This window comes from Acanthopagrus latus, chromosome 18 (assembly GCF_904848185.1).
Source record: "Acanthopagrus latus isolate v.2019 chromosome 18, fAcaLat1.1, whole genome shotgun sequence".
NCBI classification, from domain to species: domain Eukaryota; kingdom Metazoa; phylum Chordata; class Actinopteri; order Spariformes; family Sparidae; genus Acanthopagrus; species Acanthopagrus latus.
This window is the reverse complement of record NC_051056.1, coordinates 23129239-23148919: the sequence shown is the minus strand read 5'-3', so window position 1 is coordinate 23148919 and position 19681 is coordinate 23129239. Positions and strand designations below refer to the sequence as shown.

The window sequence follows — 19681 nt, the reverse complement described above, 5'->3', positions numbered from 1 at the left end:
ATGGCTGTGTCTCCTGCTTTACGCACCTGCAGAGGAAAATTTAATATCTTTTAGTGAGTTGAACAGTGACTGTGATGTAGGAGGACTGCTTGATGCAGTCAGATCAACATTTTTTGATTCACCACAGCCCTGAGTGTAGTCTTTTTGTTGAAGCTTGTGTGTTAGAGGCTCCACCCTGTGGTGCTCAGAGGATGATGCACTGAAGGCCAACACTAAAGATATTCATGTATTTGATTTTGATAGAGGTCCCTGAAGATCTCAGTCAGGTCTCCGGGCTCCAGTTTCTCATCAGACTTTGATGAGGACATACAGAAATAATGAGGTTTGACTTTGCAAAAGATTGTGTTTGGCAATAACTGCAGTACATCTGAGCCAGACAGACTCTCTGACATAAACTGGGTTATACAAAGATAATGCAAGACTCTTAACCTGCTTTCAAACCAGTTACATTATATTCTATATATAATAGCACATTGGATACATGCTGTAACAGTTGTATAGTCTAATTAAAAATAATTGCTTTAATAGAAGAAATCTTGAAGTGTGGCCCTGTCACCCCCAAGATTTTCAGTATCTATTGTCTTGGCTATCTATGTCAGCGGGGACATGTCAGAAGACAAGTACAGAAGTGTTGAATTGGTTCAGTCATCATGAAACTGAGTTCATGGAGGTGCCCTTACAATAAAGACAGTGTGTGGGACATTACAAGACATGTCTGTGATATATAATTGATTGATTGTGAAAGACATTCTTGTCTTAACATGTATTGGCAACAATGAACATTTGGTGGGCTAAAATCTTTAAGTTAGATGATGAGCAGAGTTTTCTCAACAATCTAAAGTCCTATAAAATCATTCACAACTCTGGGAAATATAGAGTTTTAAATAACAAAGAATCACACATTCAAAAAAACTTGTTACATCCTGTCTAACATTGCTAACCCTTCTCTGTTTTCCTCCAAAGCCACAAAAACAGTCATTTGTAAAAGTAAATGCTTTGAAAGCAATAAGTGAACAATTAAGACAGTGATATTTTATGATGTTTGATTACAGACATTCAATACTGAAACCAGCCTGACCATAGTCACAAAGCAGCCATTTTCTTCTGACATCGAGTCAGGGTGTGAAGCTCATCCTCATGATAAAATGATTTGGACTTCCTACTCTGAGCATGACATCAGAGGAAAATGGCCGCCATGTGAAATGAAAGAAAGAAATCACACAATTGCATCCAGAATCACAAATTATTCTTTATTCAAAGCAATAACAGATGATTTAATGTCTGAGTAAGACAGAACTTTATAGAATCCAGCTAAATTGTCAACCAATCAGCAGGAACATGTGAGAAGACAAGTACAGAAGGGTTGAAGTGGTTCGGACATCATGAAACTGAGTTCATGCAGCTCTTACAATAAAGAGAGTGTGTGGGACATTATAAGACATGTCTGTGATATATAATTAGCTCAGTTTCATTGTTTAAAACATTCTTGTCTTATCATGTATTGGCAACAATGAACATTACTTATCAAGTAAAAAAGAAAACCTTTTTGAAAAATGTCATCTTGGCATGTTAAATTAAAAAGTGGAAAGTTTCAGACAGGAGGAGAGGTGGAAGAAAAACTCTGTCCGTCCGTCAATCAACCTCGGAAGAATTTGGCAGCAATCACACTATGTGCAGCTACTGTATTAAGTACCTGTGGAGAGCAACAAACATCTTGAAGTTAGAAGATGAGCAGAGTTTTCTTGACAAGCACTTTAAAATCATTTACAACTCTGGGAAACATAGTTTTAAAAACCAAAGAATCACACTTTCAAAAACAGCTGGCTACATCCTGTCTAACATTGCTAACTCTTCGCTACAACAACAGTCTAGTTTGTTATAAATAAAAACAAAACGGGACCACTGACCTGCCGGGACTCAGCCTGTCCGTAACGCAGGTTGGTTGCAAAGTGCTCACAGTTCTTGCTGGTGACGGAATATTCCATCATCTCGCCAACCTGCCTGAGCGCCTCCTCCACAATAATGTCAGGTGAGCGGGGCTTGTACTTTTTGTCCAGGCTGTTGTTGATTCTCCATTTGTTGTTTCCCACCACCTCCTTCAGCTTCTCTCTCCTCACCATGGCCTTCTCAGTCGGGACAGACATCAAGGTGTTGGAAGCTGCACGCTGGACGTCAGCTGAATTAAAAGAGAAACAGACAGAGTTTGTGCAGGATTATGATCTAAATATTGCAACATGTTTTTTAGTGGTTTATTAATCATGAATCAGTTCAAACAATCTAATTTGATAATCGGGTCTGTAAATGTTACAGTGATCGCAGGCTGTTATTATTCCAGACTCTGACAGGTCAGGATTAGAGAGCAGCAGTACAGACAGAGGACTCACCGCCTGGAGGCAATGTGACATGAACAATGTCGCCATCACCAACATACACAGCCCAGTGCTGATAACCACCTCGCAAGATCTTAATCAAGTCCCCAGGCTCTGGTGTCTCATCAGACTTTGATTAGAACAAACAGGAAACATGTTTGACTTTGCAACAGACTGTCTGGAAACAACTGCAGTACATTTGAGAACTCTGACGTGATCTGGTTTAAGTATGAAGAACAAGAAAAAAAACAAAGAAGAAGAAAAAGAAGACGGAGAAGGAGACAAAGAAGAAGGAGACGATGAAAAGACACAGACAGAGAAGACAAAGAAGTGGCAGAAGATGATTTAGTGTTCTGATCCAGTGACAGTTTCCTAACCTGTGACTGGCCCATGTCAGTCCTTAAACTGGTTTCACTTTCCAGATGACTCTCAGCACCTGCAGGAACAAATCATTTTATTAGCACACAACATGAGATAAAGAGAAAAGTAACTGTAACGTTGAGGCATCATTGATGTGGGAATTGTGTTAGAAAAGAGTAGTAGTAGTCTTTATTTAAAGATTTTATTAGTCAGTGCAGTGGCTTTCAAACGTGTTGTGTCAAAGGCACACCTGTATTCATGTCCGTGTAAAACAGCCTCATCAAATTAGCTTCATCATCTGTTGTTTCAGTTTAGTTTTACATTTTTTTCTGAGAAGCTGTCTTTTTGTTATCTTTAGTTTATGACATTTGTTACAGCTCATGCGGTCAGTTCATCTTAGTTTCAGTTTAGATTTACAGTGGCATCACTTGAACAAAATAATGGACACTCCCTGAATCCACAGGCCCAACATGTTTACTCTGCACCTCTCTACACCAGCTGCAGGCGTCAGGACCAGGGTTGGGAAAAATCATGAGAGGAGGTGAATAAAGTCGAGAGCCCAAAAATAAACATGGCATTTCAAGATGAAAGTCGACCCCGACAGACCCAGTTTTAAGTAATTGAGCAAATAAACAAAATAAAACAAATGCTGCAGGTTCTACCTAGAAATCACAACAGTCCTTGTTTAAAGCATAGCTCTAAAAAAAAAAAAGATTTTAATAGAAACAATGCTGACCTCCATAAAGCAGGATATATAGGTGCTGTCATGTCAAGCAACTGGAATCACACCTTCAAAAACTGGCTACTTCCTGGCTAACACTGCTAACAGTTCTCTGTTTTTCACCCCAGCTACAAAAAGAGCCTTGTTGGTAAAAATGGGTCCACTGACCTGCCGGGAGTCAGCTTCTCAGCAGCACAGCTCGGTTACAAAGTGCCCACAGTTCCTGCTGCAGAGGGAGTATGGCATCATCTTGCCCACCAGCATGAACTCCTCCTTCACAGTGATGCCAACTGAGCGGGGCCTTGTACTCAGGGCTGGAATAGGACCAAAAAATGGCCCCGGCATTTTGGCCATGGCGACCCACCATTATTGTTTATATGATATGTGGAGGCACACAACATACCAGAGGATATATGCGCACATTGTGTTGTTTCAAAATGAAGTGCAGTAGCCTACATGGAAGACAGTAACCATGTTCAAAAATTGATGCGCTCCTTCATTATCACTACTTGATACGAATTTGGGAGAGTGACACAATTCCCATGTCAAACAGCAGAGACGCTGCCAGAGATGTATTTTCAGTAGTTGACGAAATACACTGTTTATACAAATACACAATTATGCCCACAATAAGACCATATATCCATGTAAAATAAAGAGCTCCTCACTGAGAAAAACAGAGAGACCAAGGCGTAGGCGCGGCCTCAGACTCGCCGGAGGCCGGCAACGAAGACGTAGGCGTGGCCTGGAACTCGCCGGAGGGCGGCGACGAAGACGTAGGCGTGGCCTGGAACTCGCCGGAGGGCGGCGAAGAAGGTGTAGGCGCGGCCTGAAACTCGCCGGAGGGCAGCGACGAAGACATAGGCCTGGAACTCACTGGAATCCGGCGATGAAGGCGAAGGCAAAGGTGCGGGCTGGGTTCCCCTGGAGGCTGGCGACGAAGGCGAAGGCGTAGGTGCGGGCTGGGTTCCCCTGGAGGCTGGCGACAAAGGCGAAGGTGCGGGCTGGAACCCCCTGGAGGTTGGCGACGTAGACGAAGGCGAAGGCGTGGGTGCGGGCTGAGACCAACTGGAGGCCGGTGGCGAAGGCGTGGACTGAGACCCACTGGCGACCAGACCACTGGCTGGGAAACCCTCAAGGGTCTTGGCCGGACCACCGACGGAGTTTTGCCGGGAGTTGGTGGTCTGAGAGCCGATGAAGGGTCTCTGGCAACAAACGACCTCGGCCAGACCCCTGACCGAGGAGCAGGCACTGGACTCGGCTGGGTCTCCGACCGAGGACCAGACACTGGATTTGGCGTGAGACTCGGCCGGACCTCCGACCGAGGAGCAGGCACTGGCCTCGGCCGGTCCTCCGACCGAGGTGCAGGAACTAGATGTGGCGTGAACCTCGGCCGAACCTCGGACTGAGGAGAAGAAACAGGCCTTGGCCAGACCACTGTCCAAGGTGCAGGAGCAGGCGTCGTCTGGACCGCCGACTGAAGGCCACTGGCAGGTGTCGACCGGACCGCCGACTGGGGGCCACTGGCAGGTGTCGACCGGACCGCCGACTGGGGGCCACTGGCAGGTGTTGACGGGGTTGAGACCTGGGCTGGGAGCTCGGCTGTGGCTGAGGCTGAGGCCTGGGCTGGGAGCTCGGCTGTGGCTGAGGCTGAGGCCTGGGCTGGGAGCTCGGCTGTGGCTGAGGCTGAGGCCTGGGCTGGGAGCTCAGCTGTGGCTGAGGCTGTGGCTGAGGCCTGGGCTGGAAGCTCGGCTGTGGCTGTGGCTGTGGCTGCGGCTGCGGCCTGGGCTGGGAGCTTGGCTGTGGCTGAGGCCTGGGCTGGGAGCTCGTCTGTGGCTGAGGCTGTGGCTGAGGCTGTGGCTGCGGCCTGGGCTGGGAGCTCGGCTGTGGCTGCGGCTGCGGCCTGGGCTGGGAGCTCGGCTGTGGCTGGTAGCTTGGCTGTGGCTGAAGCCACCAAGGCCTTCCTGAGGTTATCTAGATCCGCTATAACCAGAGCGACCCAAGGGAGTTCCTTCAGCCAAGGCCTAATAAACAGTTCTTCGTCAAACTCGGCTATGGCCCTTAGCTTCTCCCCTGTGTCAGCCTTGCCGCTCAAAATCTCCACCAAATTGTTTCCCAGCCTACAAATCAATACGCTGTCTGGTGGGTCCATTTCTGGTCTGGTCATTCTGTCAGGGTTGGGTTAAAAAGGGTAGACTATGGAAGGGGAAGGAAACTATGGAAGGGGAAGGATGACCCAAATGCAGTTACACAAGGGAGGCGAGGATAAGGGAACAAACAAAAAGCGAGCTTTATTTAAAGCTGTTACAAAAACCAAAAGCAGACAAAAAGGGCAAAAGGCAAAGTAGCAAACAAGAACCAGACAAAGTAGCAAAAGAAAACAGCTAGACAAAGTACAAATCAAAAAATCAAAGTTCAACTCAAACATAAAAAACTCAAAACCAAAAACATACCAAATGGGACCGGAGCGTGGACAGGAGCATGGACAGGAGCGAGGGACAGGGGACAGGGGACAGGGGACAGGGGACAGGGGACAGGGGACAGGGGACAGGGGACAGGGACCAGACAAAGAGTGAGGGGAAACACAGAGACTAAATACACAGACACTAATGACATGACGAGGCACAGGTGAGGAGAGAGGAGGAAGGAAGCCAGGTGTGATAATGAGGGGGAGGAGCACAGAGGAACAGACCAGGAGGGAGCAAGACAACAGACAGAGGGAGCCAGAGGGGAGAACATAGGAGAAACTTAAAGGACACATGAGGGCATGGAAATTCAAACACATGACACACAAGACATGGAAAAAACACAACACAAGACATGATACAAGGATGTAAATCATAAACAAGAAACCAAAAACCAGACACAAGAACAAACAAAAACAAGAGTCCTGACAGAAAGAAAGAGAGCAGGGATCGGTTAAGGTATAGTTTAAATAATGTTTACGTGAACAGAGAGATAATAGCTTATTCTGTATGCTGAGTCAAAAGGCTGCATGGTGCTCTGAGGGAGACAGAAAGCAGAGGTGAGGTCAGATATGCTCGATTCCTCTGATACTGTCTCTTCTAGAATTAAAATAAGAGCTATTTAGTGAACTCACAGTGAAAGATAAAGAACACATGTAAACTCCACATCAGGGAAAGGTAAACTTTCACTCCAAATCTGCCCAAAGGGGAGAGAAAGTGAGGCCAGGTGGGTCAAGAGAACAGTGAGAATGAGTGAGTTTTTTATTTACTATATTCTTTGTTGTACACATTTACTTCCTCATACTGAGGCAAAATCTGAAAAAGACCCTCCAGGGATCTAAAAGTACCTGTGTACAGAGTGATTAGATAAGCTTTAAATAAAGACGACTACTACTGTTTTCTAACACAATTCTCACATCAATGATGCCTCAACATTACATTCACTTTTCTCTTTATCTCATGTTGTGTGCCAATGAACTGATTTGTTCCTGCAGGTGCTGAGAGTCATCTGGAAGGTGAAACCAGTTTAAGCTTTACAGACCAAACAAACTGACATGGGCCAGTCACAGGTTAGGAAACTGTCACTGGATCAGAACACTAAATCATCTTCTGCCACTTCTTTGTCTTCTTCTCCTTCATCATCTTCTTTTCAGTGTTGTTTTCTTCTTTGTCTTTATCTGCGGTCCACTGACAATCTAAAAACTGATTATATACTGCCATCTGTTGCATGTGTAGATGCTGCACTTATTCAGTGAAGTTAATTAAACTTGTCTGCAGAATTATGACTCAAGTTTAAAGTCTGATATTATCTGTGCTTCTCTGTATAACCCAGATCACATCAGAGTTCTCAAATGTACTGCAGTTGTTTCCAGACAGTCTGTTGCAAAGTCAAACATGTTTCCTGTTTGTTCTAAACAAAGCCTGATGAGACACCAGAGCCTGGGGACTTGATTGAGATCACCGGAGGTGGTTATCAGCACTGGGCTGTGTTAGCTGGTGATGGCGACATTGTTCACGTGACATCACCACCAGGCGGTGAGTCCTCTGTCTGTACTGCTGCTCTCTAATCCTGACCTGTCAGAGTCTGGAATAATAACAGCCTGCGGTCACTGTAACATTTACAGACCAGATTATCACATTAGATTATTTGTTTGAACTGATTCATGATTAATAAACCACTAAAAAACATGTTGCAATATCTAGTTCATAATACTGTCTCTCTCTTTTTATTCACAGATGAAGTCTCAGGCGAAGCGTCCAGCAGCTTGATGTCTGTCCCGACTGAGAATGCTGAAGAATGGTCTGGGAAACAGTGAGTGAAAATCAATGTCAGCCTGGACTATAAGTACAAGCCCTGCTTAGTTTGCAATCTTGAGAAGGAGGCGTTCATGCCAGCGATGGGATACTTGATTCCTTTTACTGACTTAAGCTTGTATGAGTCACTAACTAAAATGAATCGGGTTTTCGAGTCACTTATGAACTTGAGTGTGCGCCATGGAATGTACAAACAAGGGCTGTCAAAGTTATCGCGTTAATAACATGTTAACGCAACTTCCTCTCAATGCCGTTAAATTTTTAAGCGCGCCATTAACGCATTAACTCTGCAGCAGGCACTGTGAGCACTTTGTAAAGGAGCTGCGCTGCTGAAAAGCTGAGTCCTGGCAGGTCAGTGGACCCTTTTTTTATTTTATTTATTTTTTTTTTTTACAAACAGGACTCTTTTTGGGGTGAAAAACAGAGAAGAGTTGGCAGTGTTAGCCAGGAAGTAGCCAGTTGTTTTTGAAAGTGCGATCCCAGTTGCCTACATGCCAGCACTTAATAAATAAATCCTGCCTTATGAAGGTAAGCAATCTTTTTTTTAGAGAGGTGTTTTAAGCGAGGACTGTTGTGAGTTCTAGTTAGAAGTGCCTGCAGCATTTGTATTATTTTGTTTATTTGCTAAAGTCTTAAAACGGAGTCTGTCGGGATCGACTTTAATCTTGAAATGTCAAGTTTATTCTGGGCTCTCGACTTTATTCACCTCCTCTCATGATATTTTTCTCAGCCCTGGTCCTGACACCTGCAGCTGGTGTAGAGAGGTGCAGAGTAATCATGTTGGGACTGTGGATTCAGGGTGTGTCCGTTACTTTGTTCAGGGGATGCTGCTGTAAATCTAAACTGAAACTAAGATGAGCTGACCGCATGAGCTGTAGCAAATGTCGTGAACTACCTTCTCAGAAAAAATGTAAAACAAAACATTGGAAACGATAATTTTGTACCTTCAAGTGTTTCAAGGTTACTTACTGGAAATTAAAACGGAAAATAAATCACAGTAGTGAAAAAAAAAAAAGATTAAGGCTACTGAGTGTATTGATGGGGACTGAACAAACTAGAAGAGATGTTGTGATGTCACACAACATCTGGTTATAATGGATCATAGAAAATATGTCTGATTGTTATTACATTTGTTTTTATTAACCCATTAATACAGAATTGTGTTATAATTAGGGATCGACCGATTATCGGTCGGGCCGATTATCCGGCATTTTGACGCATATCGGCATCGGTCTTTTTTTTTAATCCGATGGCCGGTAAGTGATCAATTTAAAACTTGGTTATTTTGGCTGTGATGCAGCGGAGCCTCTCTGTCTGCCGCGCCTACTCTGTTTCCGGCATTGTCCCACCCACAGCACCATCTGATTGGTTACAGGCAGAGCGGGTAACAGCCAATCAGAAGTGAAAGCTGTGCATGCACAGTGCCCACACCATAGACATAACATACGTAGACGCCTCATTGCGTGCTGAAACGTAATCCCGCAACGCCGCCATCTTGGTTGGGTCTCCTCACTGTAGACTAGCGCCAGAGTCAATCAGAATCAACGGAGAACGAGCAACTATGACCGTATTTTGTGCAGTTTATGGTTGCAATACCCGGCGCAGTGTTGTTACCAGATCGCGGGGGATTACCTTTCACAAGTAAGTTGTTTTTTTTTTTTTTTTTTAAATCTTTCTGACAGCGCCCTGTGTCATAACTAAACCTCTGCCGTTTGTAACCGTGTGAAAATCCGGTAAAAAGTAGGGAGGTTATGATTATTGTAGTTGTGGATACACCTTCCTCGGTAGAAATAAATGCGGGGGGTCGCATTGGAGACCCATCCAAGATGGCGGCCGCGCTGTAACGTTAGCTCCAATAGGCAGCGTCAGTATATGAGGCGTCTACATAGATTATGTCTATGGCTCACACACACCACCGCGTAAAACTGGATTCATAGCCCGGCGCTGTTCCTGGGGGCTCGGTTCCGAAGGTAAGCTAAGGCAGCAGACTCTCCCGAAACTGTAATAAACACCCCAAGGCTGATTAGCTTTTAGCGTAACATCATCCCACCGGTCCACTTTCTCCTTCTATGGCTGTAGACGCTCAGCAGACTGTAGAAACTGTACAACTGTGAGGCCCAATACGTCAGCGGCAGCTGTCTGCTCCTATGATAAACACTGATTATTAAAGTGAAGATGCTGTAGTTTATTTAGTGTTTTTAACAGTTTAATCACTTGAAACAAAGTTGCAGATGATATTGATAGGGAAATTGTGATAAAAGTAAGAAGTGTGTGTGTGTGTGTGTGTGTGTGTGTGTGTGTGTGTGTGTGTGTGTGTGTGTGTGTGTGTGTAAGCCACATGAGAAGCTGCAGAAACTGACAGCAAAGCACCGTCTGAGAGAAAACTGTAGGGCAATAATGGCTGTTTAACTACCAAGTTATTTTACTTGATCTTTTTCTGTGCTGACTGAGAAATTCCATGCAGCAGAAAATGACATATTGTCATGTTGTGTGTCCTGAAGCTGTCTTTGACAGTTTCTTGTAGAGAGGAGCAGAATATTACTGTTCAAGACTTTAGACATCATGCAACTGCATCACAAAGCTGACATGAACTGCATGGTGTTCAGGGATGAATAGTCTCTATCGTTATTGTCCTATTTTTTCAGCTATAGTTACATTCATCGTTAGTAATGTAGCAGCCTAGATTTGAATGACAGTGTCCCTGCTATCACATGTTGGCAAAATAAAACATTTACATAATAAAATCAATTACAGGCTTCCCAATTGCTGTAGTAAATTAAGCATGATGAGTTGAGCATATGTCAGCATGTGGCACCACTTTTAAGTCTTTCTCTTTTTTCAAAACCTTATTGCAGATGGATAGATTTAAGTCTATGTGTAAAAACACTCAAATTTGAGTCTTGTAGTTTATTACTCAAAATGTTGACACCATTATTTTCCCTTTTACTGCAAATGAATATCGGCTCCAAATATCGGTTATCGGCCTCCTTGACTATTAATAATCGGTATCAGCCCTGAAAAAAAACATACTGGTCTATCTCTAGTTAGAATTTTGTGATTAACACAAAGGAACTATAATCAGCATGTTCTTATACAACCCTGTGTTGTGAAATAATAACTAAATCCACATTGTAACCTGAGAAAACAAGTCAGCGTTTGTCCTTTTTATATTTTTCTGTAATTTTTTTTATACATATGCCCTAACTCAGTGGTCCCTGTATGGTGTGGTGACGCGCACTGGTGTGTGTTGGGAATTAGATTATTATTGTAATATACAATAAAACAACAAGAGATGAGTGAGTTTTTAATTTACTATATCCTTTGTTGTACACATTTACTTCCTCATACTGAGGCAAAATCCGAACCCTAAAAAAGTCCTTTAAAAACCCTCCAGGGATGTAAAAGTATCTGTGTACAGAGTGATTAGATAACACGATGCTATAGAGGCTAATATACACAGATATGAATACAGGTGTGCCTTTGACACAACATGTTTGAAAACCACTGCACTGACTAATAAAAGCTTTAAATAAAGACTACTACTACTGTTTTCTAACACAATTCTCACATCAGTGATGCCTCAACATTAGATTTACTTTTCTCTTTATCTCATGTTGTGTGCTAATGACATGATTTGTTCCTGCAGGTGCTGAGAGTCATCTGGAAGCTGAAACCAGTTTAAGCTTTACAGACCAAACTAACTGACATGGGCCAGTCACAGGTTAGGAAACTGTCACTGGATCAGAACACTAAATCATTTTCTGCCACTTCTTTGTCTTCTTAGTTCTCGTCTTCATCTGCTCATTCATCGTCTGCATCTTCTTTGTCATCTTCTTCCTCTTATTTTCGTCATCTTCTTTGTTGCCTTCCTCATCTTCATCTTTTTCATCTTCTTCATTGTCTTTGTCATCTTCTTCTCTGCTGTCTTTTTTTATTCTTACTGCGTTTGTCTTTGTCTGTGTTTCATTGGCAGTCTACAAACCAACTTTACAGTTAGTTTCCAAACAGTCTGTTGCAAAGTCAAACATTTTTCCTGTTTGTTCTCTTCCAAGTCTGATCCGACACCAAAGCCTGGGGACTTGATTGAGATCACCCGAGTTGCTTATCAGCATTGGGCTGTGTATGTTGGTGATGGCTACATTGTTCATGTCACATTGCCACCAGGCGGTGAGTCCTCTGTCTGGACTGCTGCTCTCTAATCCTGATCTGTCAGAATTAAGTCAAGTCAAATTTATTATCCCACGGGGAGGACATTAAGTTGCAGCCAGGTATTAAGAAACACACAACCAACGACGCAACACACAAGATAATAAATAGCAATGAAGACAGCATTATAACACAGATAGACAAGGACGAGTATATGAAATAAAATACAGTGCAGGATCACCAAGATAATCAGCAGTTCAAAAATCCAGTGTGCAAAAGAAGCAGAAAGTGCAATAGTGACATTATTTAGAGCGAATTCAGCATATTAATGTCAATACATACAAAGGAGATTTTGTAACATTTAGTCATGTGGGCGGGAACTCTATTCCTTCTGCCTGAGGGTAGAGGCACAAACTCTCTATAGAGGGGTTGGTCATCACAGTCCAAAATGGCCAGAGCCTTCCTAAGAACATGACAGTCGTATAAGCCTCACCCCTATAACCTCGCCAGCAACACCAACAAACCGACCCGTCTTGTTTTGCTCAGCAAGGTTAAGATTGCCAAACCATACAATAACAGAAAAAGACAGGACTGACCCAATAAAAGATTTATAAATCAATGTCATCATTTTTGTGCACACATTAAACATGTTCATTTTTCTGTTGTTGGATCTTAAATAATAATAGTAATACATTTTGTTTATAAGCGCCTTTCAGGTCACCCAATGACACTTTACAGAAACAAACAGCAGTCAAGTGAAGTATACGAATAAAGTATACATAAGACAAATAATAAAAGCGTTACAAATCATCATCTTCTTATGGATAGCCTCTGCATTAGTCTGGAAACACAATTTATTATCCAGCACAGTTCTTCACAGGTATTTGTAGCTTTCCACTACTTCCACCTCCAATCTCCCTCTCTCTGTAGGCTTGGGAGTAGGTGCAGACACGTTAAATTCCAGATAGGACTCCTTACACCATGTGACAAAGTAATTCACCACTGGGTCATGATCTAATTCCCCTCCCTTTAGCAGGCTAATTATGACAGAGTCATCGGCAAACTTGATGACTTGTCTTCTGTCAAACTGACTTCTGCCACTGTTGGTGTATAGAATGTGCAAGAGAGGTGAAAGCACACACGTCTGGGGAGAACCAGTGGAAGAGTAGAGCTTTTCAGAGAGAGCACCATTGACTCTGACACACTGTGACCTATATTTCATAAAATAGTCTGGAATAATAACAGCCTGCTATCACTGTATCATTTATGGACCAGATTATCAAATTAGATTATTTGTTTGAGTTTATTCATGATAAATAAACCACTAAAAACATTGTTGCAATATATAGTTAATAATCCTGCACAAACTGACTGTTTCTCTTTTTATTCATAGGTGAAGTCTCAGGTGCAGCTCCCAGCAGCTCGAGGTCTGGCTCGGCTAAGAAGGCCATGGTGAGGAAACAGAAGCTGCAGGAGGTGGTGCAACACCACAAATGGAAAATCAACAACATCCTGGACAAGAAGTACAAGCCGCGCCCACCATCCGTCATTGTGGAGGAGGCGCTCGGGCAGGTGGGCAATATGATGGAGTACTCCGTCATCAGCAAGAACTGTGAGCACTTTGCAACCAAGATGCGTTATGGAAAAGCTGTTTCCTGGCAGGTCAGTGGACCCATTTTTTGTGCGGCTGTGGTGAAAACAGAGAAGGGTTCACAGTGTTAGACAGGATGTAGCCAGTTGTTTTTGAAAGTGTGATTCTTTTTAAAACTCCATATTTTCCCAGAGTTGTGAATGATTTTAAAGGACTTTAGTTTGTTAAGAAAACTCTGCTCATCATCTAACTTCAAGATGTCTGTTGCTCTCCACAGGTGATAAATGCAGAAGTGGCAGCTGGTTTCGCGCCCCTCTATGCGCCTGCAGCACTCGTTTTGTGGTTTCCTGTATCGATTGTAGCTGCAGCAGTACTCATCAGCAGACGATAGACAGACTGACAGACATTTTCCGCCACCTCTCCTCCTAGCTGAAACTTTCCAGTACACTATTCAACATGTTTGTACTTGTCTTCTGACATGTCCCTGCTGATTGTTTAACAGTTTAGCTGGAGTTCATAAAGTTCTGTCTTCCTCTGACATAATGTGACTGAATAAATTATCATTTGTGTGATTCTGGATGGTAGTCTTTCTTTCTGCAACATTTCATACGGCAGCCATTTTCCTCTGACATCATGCTCAGGGTTGGAAGTCCAAATAATGTTATCAAAACGATGAAGTAGTAGGCCGGGAATTTGACAAATAGTTATCATTTCACGGCTATCTAATCAATCAGATACTAAAAAGTCTGATGAGAAACTGGAGCTCGGGGACTTGACTGAGATCTTGAGGGACCTCTATCAAAATATCTAAATATCTTTAGTGTTGGCCTTCAGTGCATCATCCTCTGAGCACCACAGGGTGGAGCCTCTAACACACAAGCTTCAACAAGAGGGGAATCAAAAAATGTGTCTGCTTGCTGAACTGTCCATAAGAAGTGATGGATAATTCATAAAAAGGTGAGGAAACCCTGTTTGATTTGAAAAAGCTGGATAAACTGACTTCATGTGCATCTGCTCCCCACTTGAGCCCTGCTGCACTGTCCTTCTGAACTGACTGCATCAAGCAGTCCTCCTACATCACAGTCACTGTTCAACTCAGGACTCGTGGCTGCAGCCGGCCATGAAGAAGACATGGAAGAAGTTGTCATGTCAGTTACAATGATTCAAAGTGACTCATTGTCACGATGAGGATCAACACACACATGAAAACTCCTCAAAACTTTTTGACATTATAATCTACATTTTACATCATCATAGAAAAAAAATGTCTAATTATCAGGGATATGTGTGGATACATTTTAATGGAACTTTGAATATCAAGATTGCTCATCAGATGTCTGCCTGCAAACTAAATGTTACATTTTCCTCTGCCTTTGCGTCAAGCAGGAGAAGCAGTCAGGTGTGGTAGCAGTGGCAGGTATTGTGTCTGACAGGAGCTCTGTCTGGAGGAAGCAAAACAGAAGAAACAGTGACACGCAGTGATTGAAGTCCAGGGTCTTCAGGAGCTCGATCAACAGATCACCAGCAAAGCCTGATAACTATTTATCATCATCACTCATCATCAGTTGAGGTGGTCTTTTCTATTGATGAAAACAAAAGTGGCTTTCTGGAAGATTATTATAAACAGATACATTAAATAAACCTCTTGAATCAAATCTAAACGTCTCTATCTGGAGTTTATAATGTTTTGTCTTCCTCTGACATTTAAATGTTTGTAATTGTTTTAAATGAAGAATAATTTGTGTGATACTAAATGAGACTTTCTGTCTGTGACACAGCGTCCCCTCACACCTCGTGATCCCTCAGTAAGGTTTCAGTTTTTTAACTCTTTATTTATGGTTTCAGCTGTTCACTTATTTTCCTTGACCACTTTTGTTTATTTTGATTTCAAAGCACTTTTAATTAGAATGAGCATACTGCACTATATTACTGTTGCTGTGTGGAGACAGGCCACATTGAACTCTTGTCTTTATCTTGTCCAACTCTATTGTTATTGTGTGTAACAATAACAACTAAGTTACATATTACTGTCGTCTTATGCCGCAGATCAAATTGCTGGAATAAGCTAGAAACATTAAACATGTCCGAAGAACTGAAGATAATATGGAAATACTTCCCAAGAATGCTGAGCCCAAACAGCCACATGGTGGAGCTGTAAATCAAGCACAATAATGCAATTTTGGAATCTGGATATTTGTTAAAGAGGATGGACACAAATTATTTCCTCATTATATTTTTCTCACCTCTGGTCCTGACACCTCAAGCTGGAGAAGTGCAGAGTAAACATGTTGGGCCTGTGGATTTAAGGTGTGAGTTATTTTGTTCAAAAGAAGTTATCGTAAATCTACATTTTAGCTAAATTGAGCTGAGAAAAATGTCAAATTAAACACTGAAAATGATCATTTTAAAGGTGTTTCTTCCATATTTTTTTTTTCAAGGTTTCTGACCGGAAATCAAAAGAGAAACTAGATAATGTAGTGGCATAATTTGTTCAAAACAGTAAATGATGCACTGACACTGACATAAACTGGATTAAACAATGATAATGCAAGCATAACTTTTGACCTGTTTTCAAAGCATTACATTACATTATATTCTGCATACAATGAATAACACATTGGATACACACTATAACAGTTGCATGATTAGAAATAATTGCCGTAATAAAAGAAATCTTGAAGTTTGGCCCTATATCCCCCCAGATTTTCAGTATCCGTTGTCTTATCAGTATCTGATTAATTAGGTAGCTGTGAACTGATAACTCTTTGTGAATTATCCATCACTTCTTACGGAGAGTTCAGCCAGCAGATGATGCACTGAAGACCAACACTAAAGATATTAATATATTTGGATTTTGGTTCCTGTAGAGTCCCGGGACTCCAGTTTCTCATCAGACTGTTCAGTATCTACCGTCTTATCAGTAGCTGATAAATTAGGCAGCTGTGAAATGATAACCATTTGTCAGATTCCCTGCATACGACTTCATCCCCTTGATAACATTATTTGGACTTCCAACCCTGAGCATGACGTCAGAGGAAAATGGCCGCAGTATGAAACGTTGCGGAAAGAAAGACTACCATCCAGAATCAGTCAAATTACTCTTTATTCAAAGAATTTAATGTCAGAGGAAGACAGAGCTTCATGAACACCAGCTAAATTGTCAAACAGTCAGCGGGGACATGTCAGAAGACAAGTACAGAAGTGCTGAACTGGTTCAGACATCATGAAACTGAGTTCATGGAGGAGCTCTTACAATAAACAATCTTTAAAACACTCATCAAAAAGTATTTTTTAAAATCCTCTTGGCATCTGAATTAACAAGTGGAAATTTTCAGACAGGAGTAGAGGCGGAGAGAAATATCTGTCCGTCTGTCTATTTTCTTAGTAAGAATGCTAGTGCCACTGCTGATGCTGCTGCGATAGTGCCACCTGTAGCCGCAATAGCACCCATGGCAGCACCCGCGAAAATAAGTTTTGCTTTTTCTCCCACCTGTGGAAGGCAAAAAAACATCTTAAAGTTAAATGATGAATCTGAGTTTTCGTGATAATCTAAAGTGCTTTAAAATCATTCACAACTCTGGGAAATATTGAGTTTTAAAAATCAAACCAAAACAATCAGACTAAGTCTGTTGTAAAGTTTCTTGTTTGTAAGAAAAATGGGTCCACTGACCTGCCAGGACACATCTCTCCCGTAGCGCAGCTTGTTTACAAAGTGCTCACAGTTCTTCATGATGAAGTTGTACTCCATCATCTTGCCCTCCTGCCTGAGCGCCTCCTCCACAATGATGTGAGCTGGGCGGGGCTCGTACTCCTTGTCCAGGCTGTTGTTGATTCTCCATCTGTTTACTCCCACCACCTCCCTCAGCTTCTCTCTCCTCACCATGGCCTTCTCAGTCGAGACAGACATCAAGGTGTTGGAAACTGCACATAAGGCTTCAGCTATGAATAAAAAGAGAGTTTGTGCAGGATTATGAACTAAATATTGCAACATGATTTTTAGTGGTTTATTAATCATGAATCAGTTCAAACAAATAATCTAATCTGATGATCTGGTCTGTAAATGTTACAGCGACAGCAGGCTGTTATTATTCCAGGTCAGGATTAGAGAGCAGCAGTACAGACAGAGGACTCACTTTCTGGTGGTGATGTCACATGAACAATGTCGCCATCACCAACATACACAGCCCAGTGCTGAAAGTCATCTCGAAAGATCTCAATCAAGTCCCCAGGCTTTGGTTTCTGATAAGATTTGGATGAGAACAAACAGGAAACATGTTTGACTTTGCAACAGACTGTTTGGAAACTAACTGCAGTACATTTGAGGACTTTGACATAATCTGGGTTACACAGAAAGGCAGTGACAATGTAAGACGTGAATCATAAAGCTGATAAATGAAGCAGATAACACTGAGATAAATTGCCTTCTTTGAATGAACAAGTGTAGCATCTACACATGCAGCAGATGGCAGTGTGCAAATGTAAAGTTAGTTTGTAGATGAACCCCAGATAAAGACAAAGAAGAAACAGACAATGAACACGTGTAGGAGGGTGCAAACTAAAAAGAAAATATAGAACATAAAAGATGAAGTGGAAGGAGACGATTTAGTATTCTGATCCAGTGATAATTTCCTAACCTGTTTTAGTTTAGTTTTTTAGTTTTAGTTGAATTTATTTTGTACAATTTTAAAAAACTACACAAATAATGACAAAGAATACAACTAACATACAGTTCAGGAAGAGGCAGAAAACCCAGTGGGATTATTTGAAGCCTCCACCTGAATAATGTTAAAATTTCACAATATTATAAGGAAACACAAAATGAACGTCCAAAATATCATAAAACTGCATAAAAGTAATAACAAGCTAATAGTAACAAATTATATATAATAACAAAGAAATAGAATAATAACAATATAACAAACCCGTGACTGGTTCATGTCAGCGTCAGTGTTTCGTCTGTAAACCTCAAACTGGTTTCACCTTCCAGATGACTCTCAGCACCTGCAGGAACAAATCAGTTCATTAGCACACAACATGAGATAAAGTAAACGTAATGTTGAGGCGTCATTGATGTGGGAATTGTGTTAGAAAAGTGTAGTAGTAGTCTTTATCTAAACAAACTCACCTGTATTCATATCTGTGTAAAATAGCCTCTATAGCATCTAATCACTCTGTACACAGATACTTTTACATCCCTGGAGGGTTTTTAAACGACTTGTAGCTGTAGTTCCTTTGTGTTAGTCAGAAAATTATAACATAATTTTATATGAATGGGTGAATAAAACTAAATGTAATAACAACAATCAGACATGTTCTCTATTATCCATAAAAACCAGATCTAGTTAGTTCAGTCCCCATCAATACACCCAGTAGCAACTTTATTTGAAACACTGAAAGGTACAAAAACACCTTTAAAATGATCAGTTTCAATGTTTCGTTTTACATTTAACTGAGAAGGTGTCATTTTTATGTAACTTTAGTGTACGACGATTTGTTACTGCTCATTTGGTCAGCTCATCTTAGTCTCAGTTTAGATTTACGATAACATCTCTTGAACAAATAATGGACACACTAAATCCACAGTCCCAACACGTTTACTCTGCACCTCTCTAAACCAGCTTGAGGTGTCAGGACCAGGGCTGAGAAAAATATCACGAGAGGAGGTGAATAAAGTCGAAAAGTCGAGAATAAACTTGACATTTCAAGATTAAAGTCACCCCCGACAGACCCCATTTTAAGATTTTTGCAAATAAACAAAATAATACAAATGCTGCAGGTTCTTCTAACTAGAAATCACACAGTCCTCAGTTACACTACAGTTTGTTTGTTTGTTTGTTTGTTTGCTTGCTTGTTTGTTTTCTTACCTTTGACAATAATGTCCAATATCTGAGACACCTGCAAGAAGCCCACCACCAAACTTCAGCTGTGAGTCAGTGAGCTGATTGCTGCTGTATTTATTCAGGTGGAACAGGAAACCTTCAGAATAAAAGCATCACCCAAAGGTCACAATGTCCACTCCTACATCTAACACAGACTAATTACACAAATGTAGCTTCACCCTTGTATGGTGTTCAGGTCTGTGGGATCTGTTAAGAAAAAATATACAATTCATTATTTTTACACACTCAGACTCACTGGCCTCGGCTCATTTTCTGTGAAGATCATATATCAGAACACACTTTCAATGACCACACACTGTACACGCCCCCTACAC

General features: G+C 41.8%; 3 protein-coding genes across 9 annotated transcripts in view; 1 reads left to right on the top strand and 2 right to left on the bottom strand.

The window, feature by feature from the left end:
• LOC119007468 (phospholipase A and acyltransferase 2-like) overlaps positions 1–19403 on the bottom strand; it is a 31180-nt gene extending 11777 nt beyond the window's left edge. Inside the window, exons 1-5 of the mRNA XM_037077183.1 lie at positions 19332–19403; positions 18390–18468; positions 17601–17706; positions 17138–17406; positions 16553–16957 (exon numbers count right to left, since the gene is read on the bottom strand). Of these exons, the coding sequence (XP_036933078.1) occupies positions 16841–16957; positions 17138–17406; positions 17601–17706; positions 18390–18404 (507 nt within the window). The 5' untranslated portion in view covers positions 18405–18468; positions 19332–19403 and the 3' untranslated portion in view covers positions 16553–16840. Of the gene's footprint in view, positions 16958–17137; positions 17407–17600; positions 17707–18389; positions 18469–19331 lie in introns of the transcript that reaches the window.
• LOC119007469 (phospholipase A and acyltransferase 4-like) lies at positions 1255–5960 on the bottom strand. 3 transcript variants are annotated; one of them, XM_037077188.1, is made up of 5 exons: positions 5904–5960; positions 2747–2805; positions 2385–2499; positions 1908–2176; positions 1255–1693 (listed from the first exon to the last, which is right to left on the bottom strand). In XM_037077188.1, the coding sequence occupies exons 2-5, from the start codon at positions 2759–2761 to the stop codon at positions 1637–1639; spliced, it is 456 nt and encodes a 151-aa protein (XP_036933083.1). In that variant the 5' UTR covers positions 2762–2805; positions 5904–5960; the 3' UTR covers positions 1255–1636. The 3 variants fall into 3 exon arrangements, with proteins under 3 accessions (XP_036933083.1, XP_036933082.1, XP_036933084.1); XM_037077187.1 differs by lacking the exon at positions 5904–5960 and adding an exon at positions 3619–4577 and having other exon boundaries at positions 1256–1693; XM_037077189.1 differs by lacking the exon at positions 5904–5960 and adding an exon at positions 3466–3552 and having other exon boundaries at positions 1256–1693.
• Positions 7811–14044, top strand: LOC119007466 (phospholipase A and acyltransferase 4-like). Of its 5 annotated transcripts, none has more exons than XM_037077182.1 (5): positions 7811–8081; positions 11377–11451; positions 11783–11897; positions 13270–13448; positions 13745–14044. In XM_037077182.1, the coding sequence occupies exons 2-5, from the start codon at positions 11437–11439 to the stop codon at positions 13856–13858; spliced, it is 423 nt and encodes a 140-aa protein (XP_036933077.1). In that variant the 5' UTR covers positions 7811–8081; positions 11377–11436; the 3' UTR covers positions 13859–14044. The 5 variants fall into 5 exon arrangements, with proteins under 5 accessions (XP_036933077.1, XP_036933073.1, XP_036933075.1 ...); XM_037077178.1 differs by having other exon boundaries at positions 7832–8081; positions 13270–13538; XM_037077180.1 differs by lacking the exon at positions 7811–8081 and adding an exon at positions 8121–8258 and having other exon boundaries at positions 13270–13538.
• Positions 19404–19681: the final 278 nt, after the last annotated feature.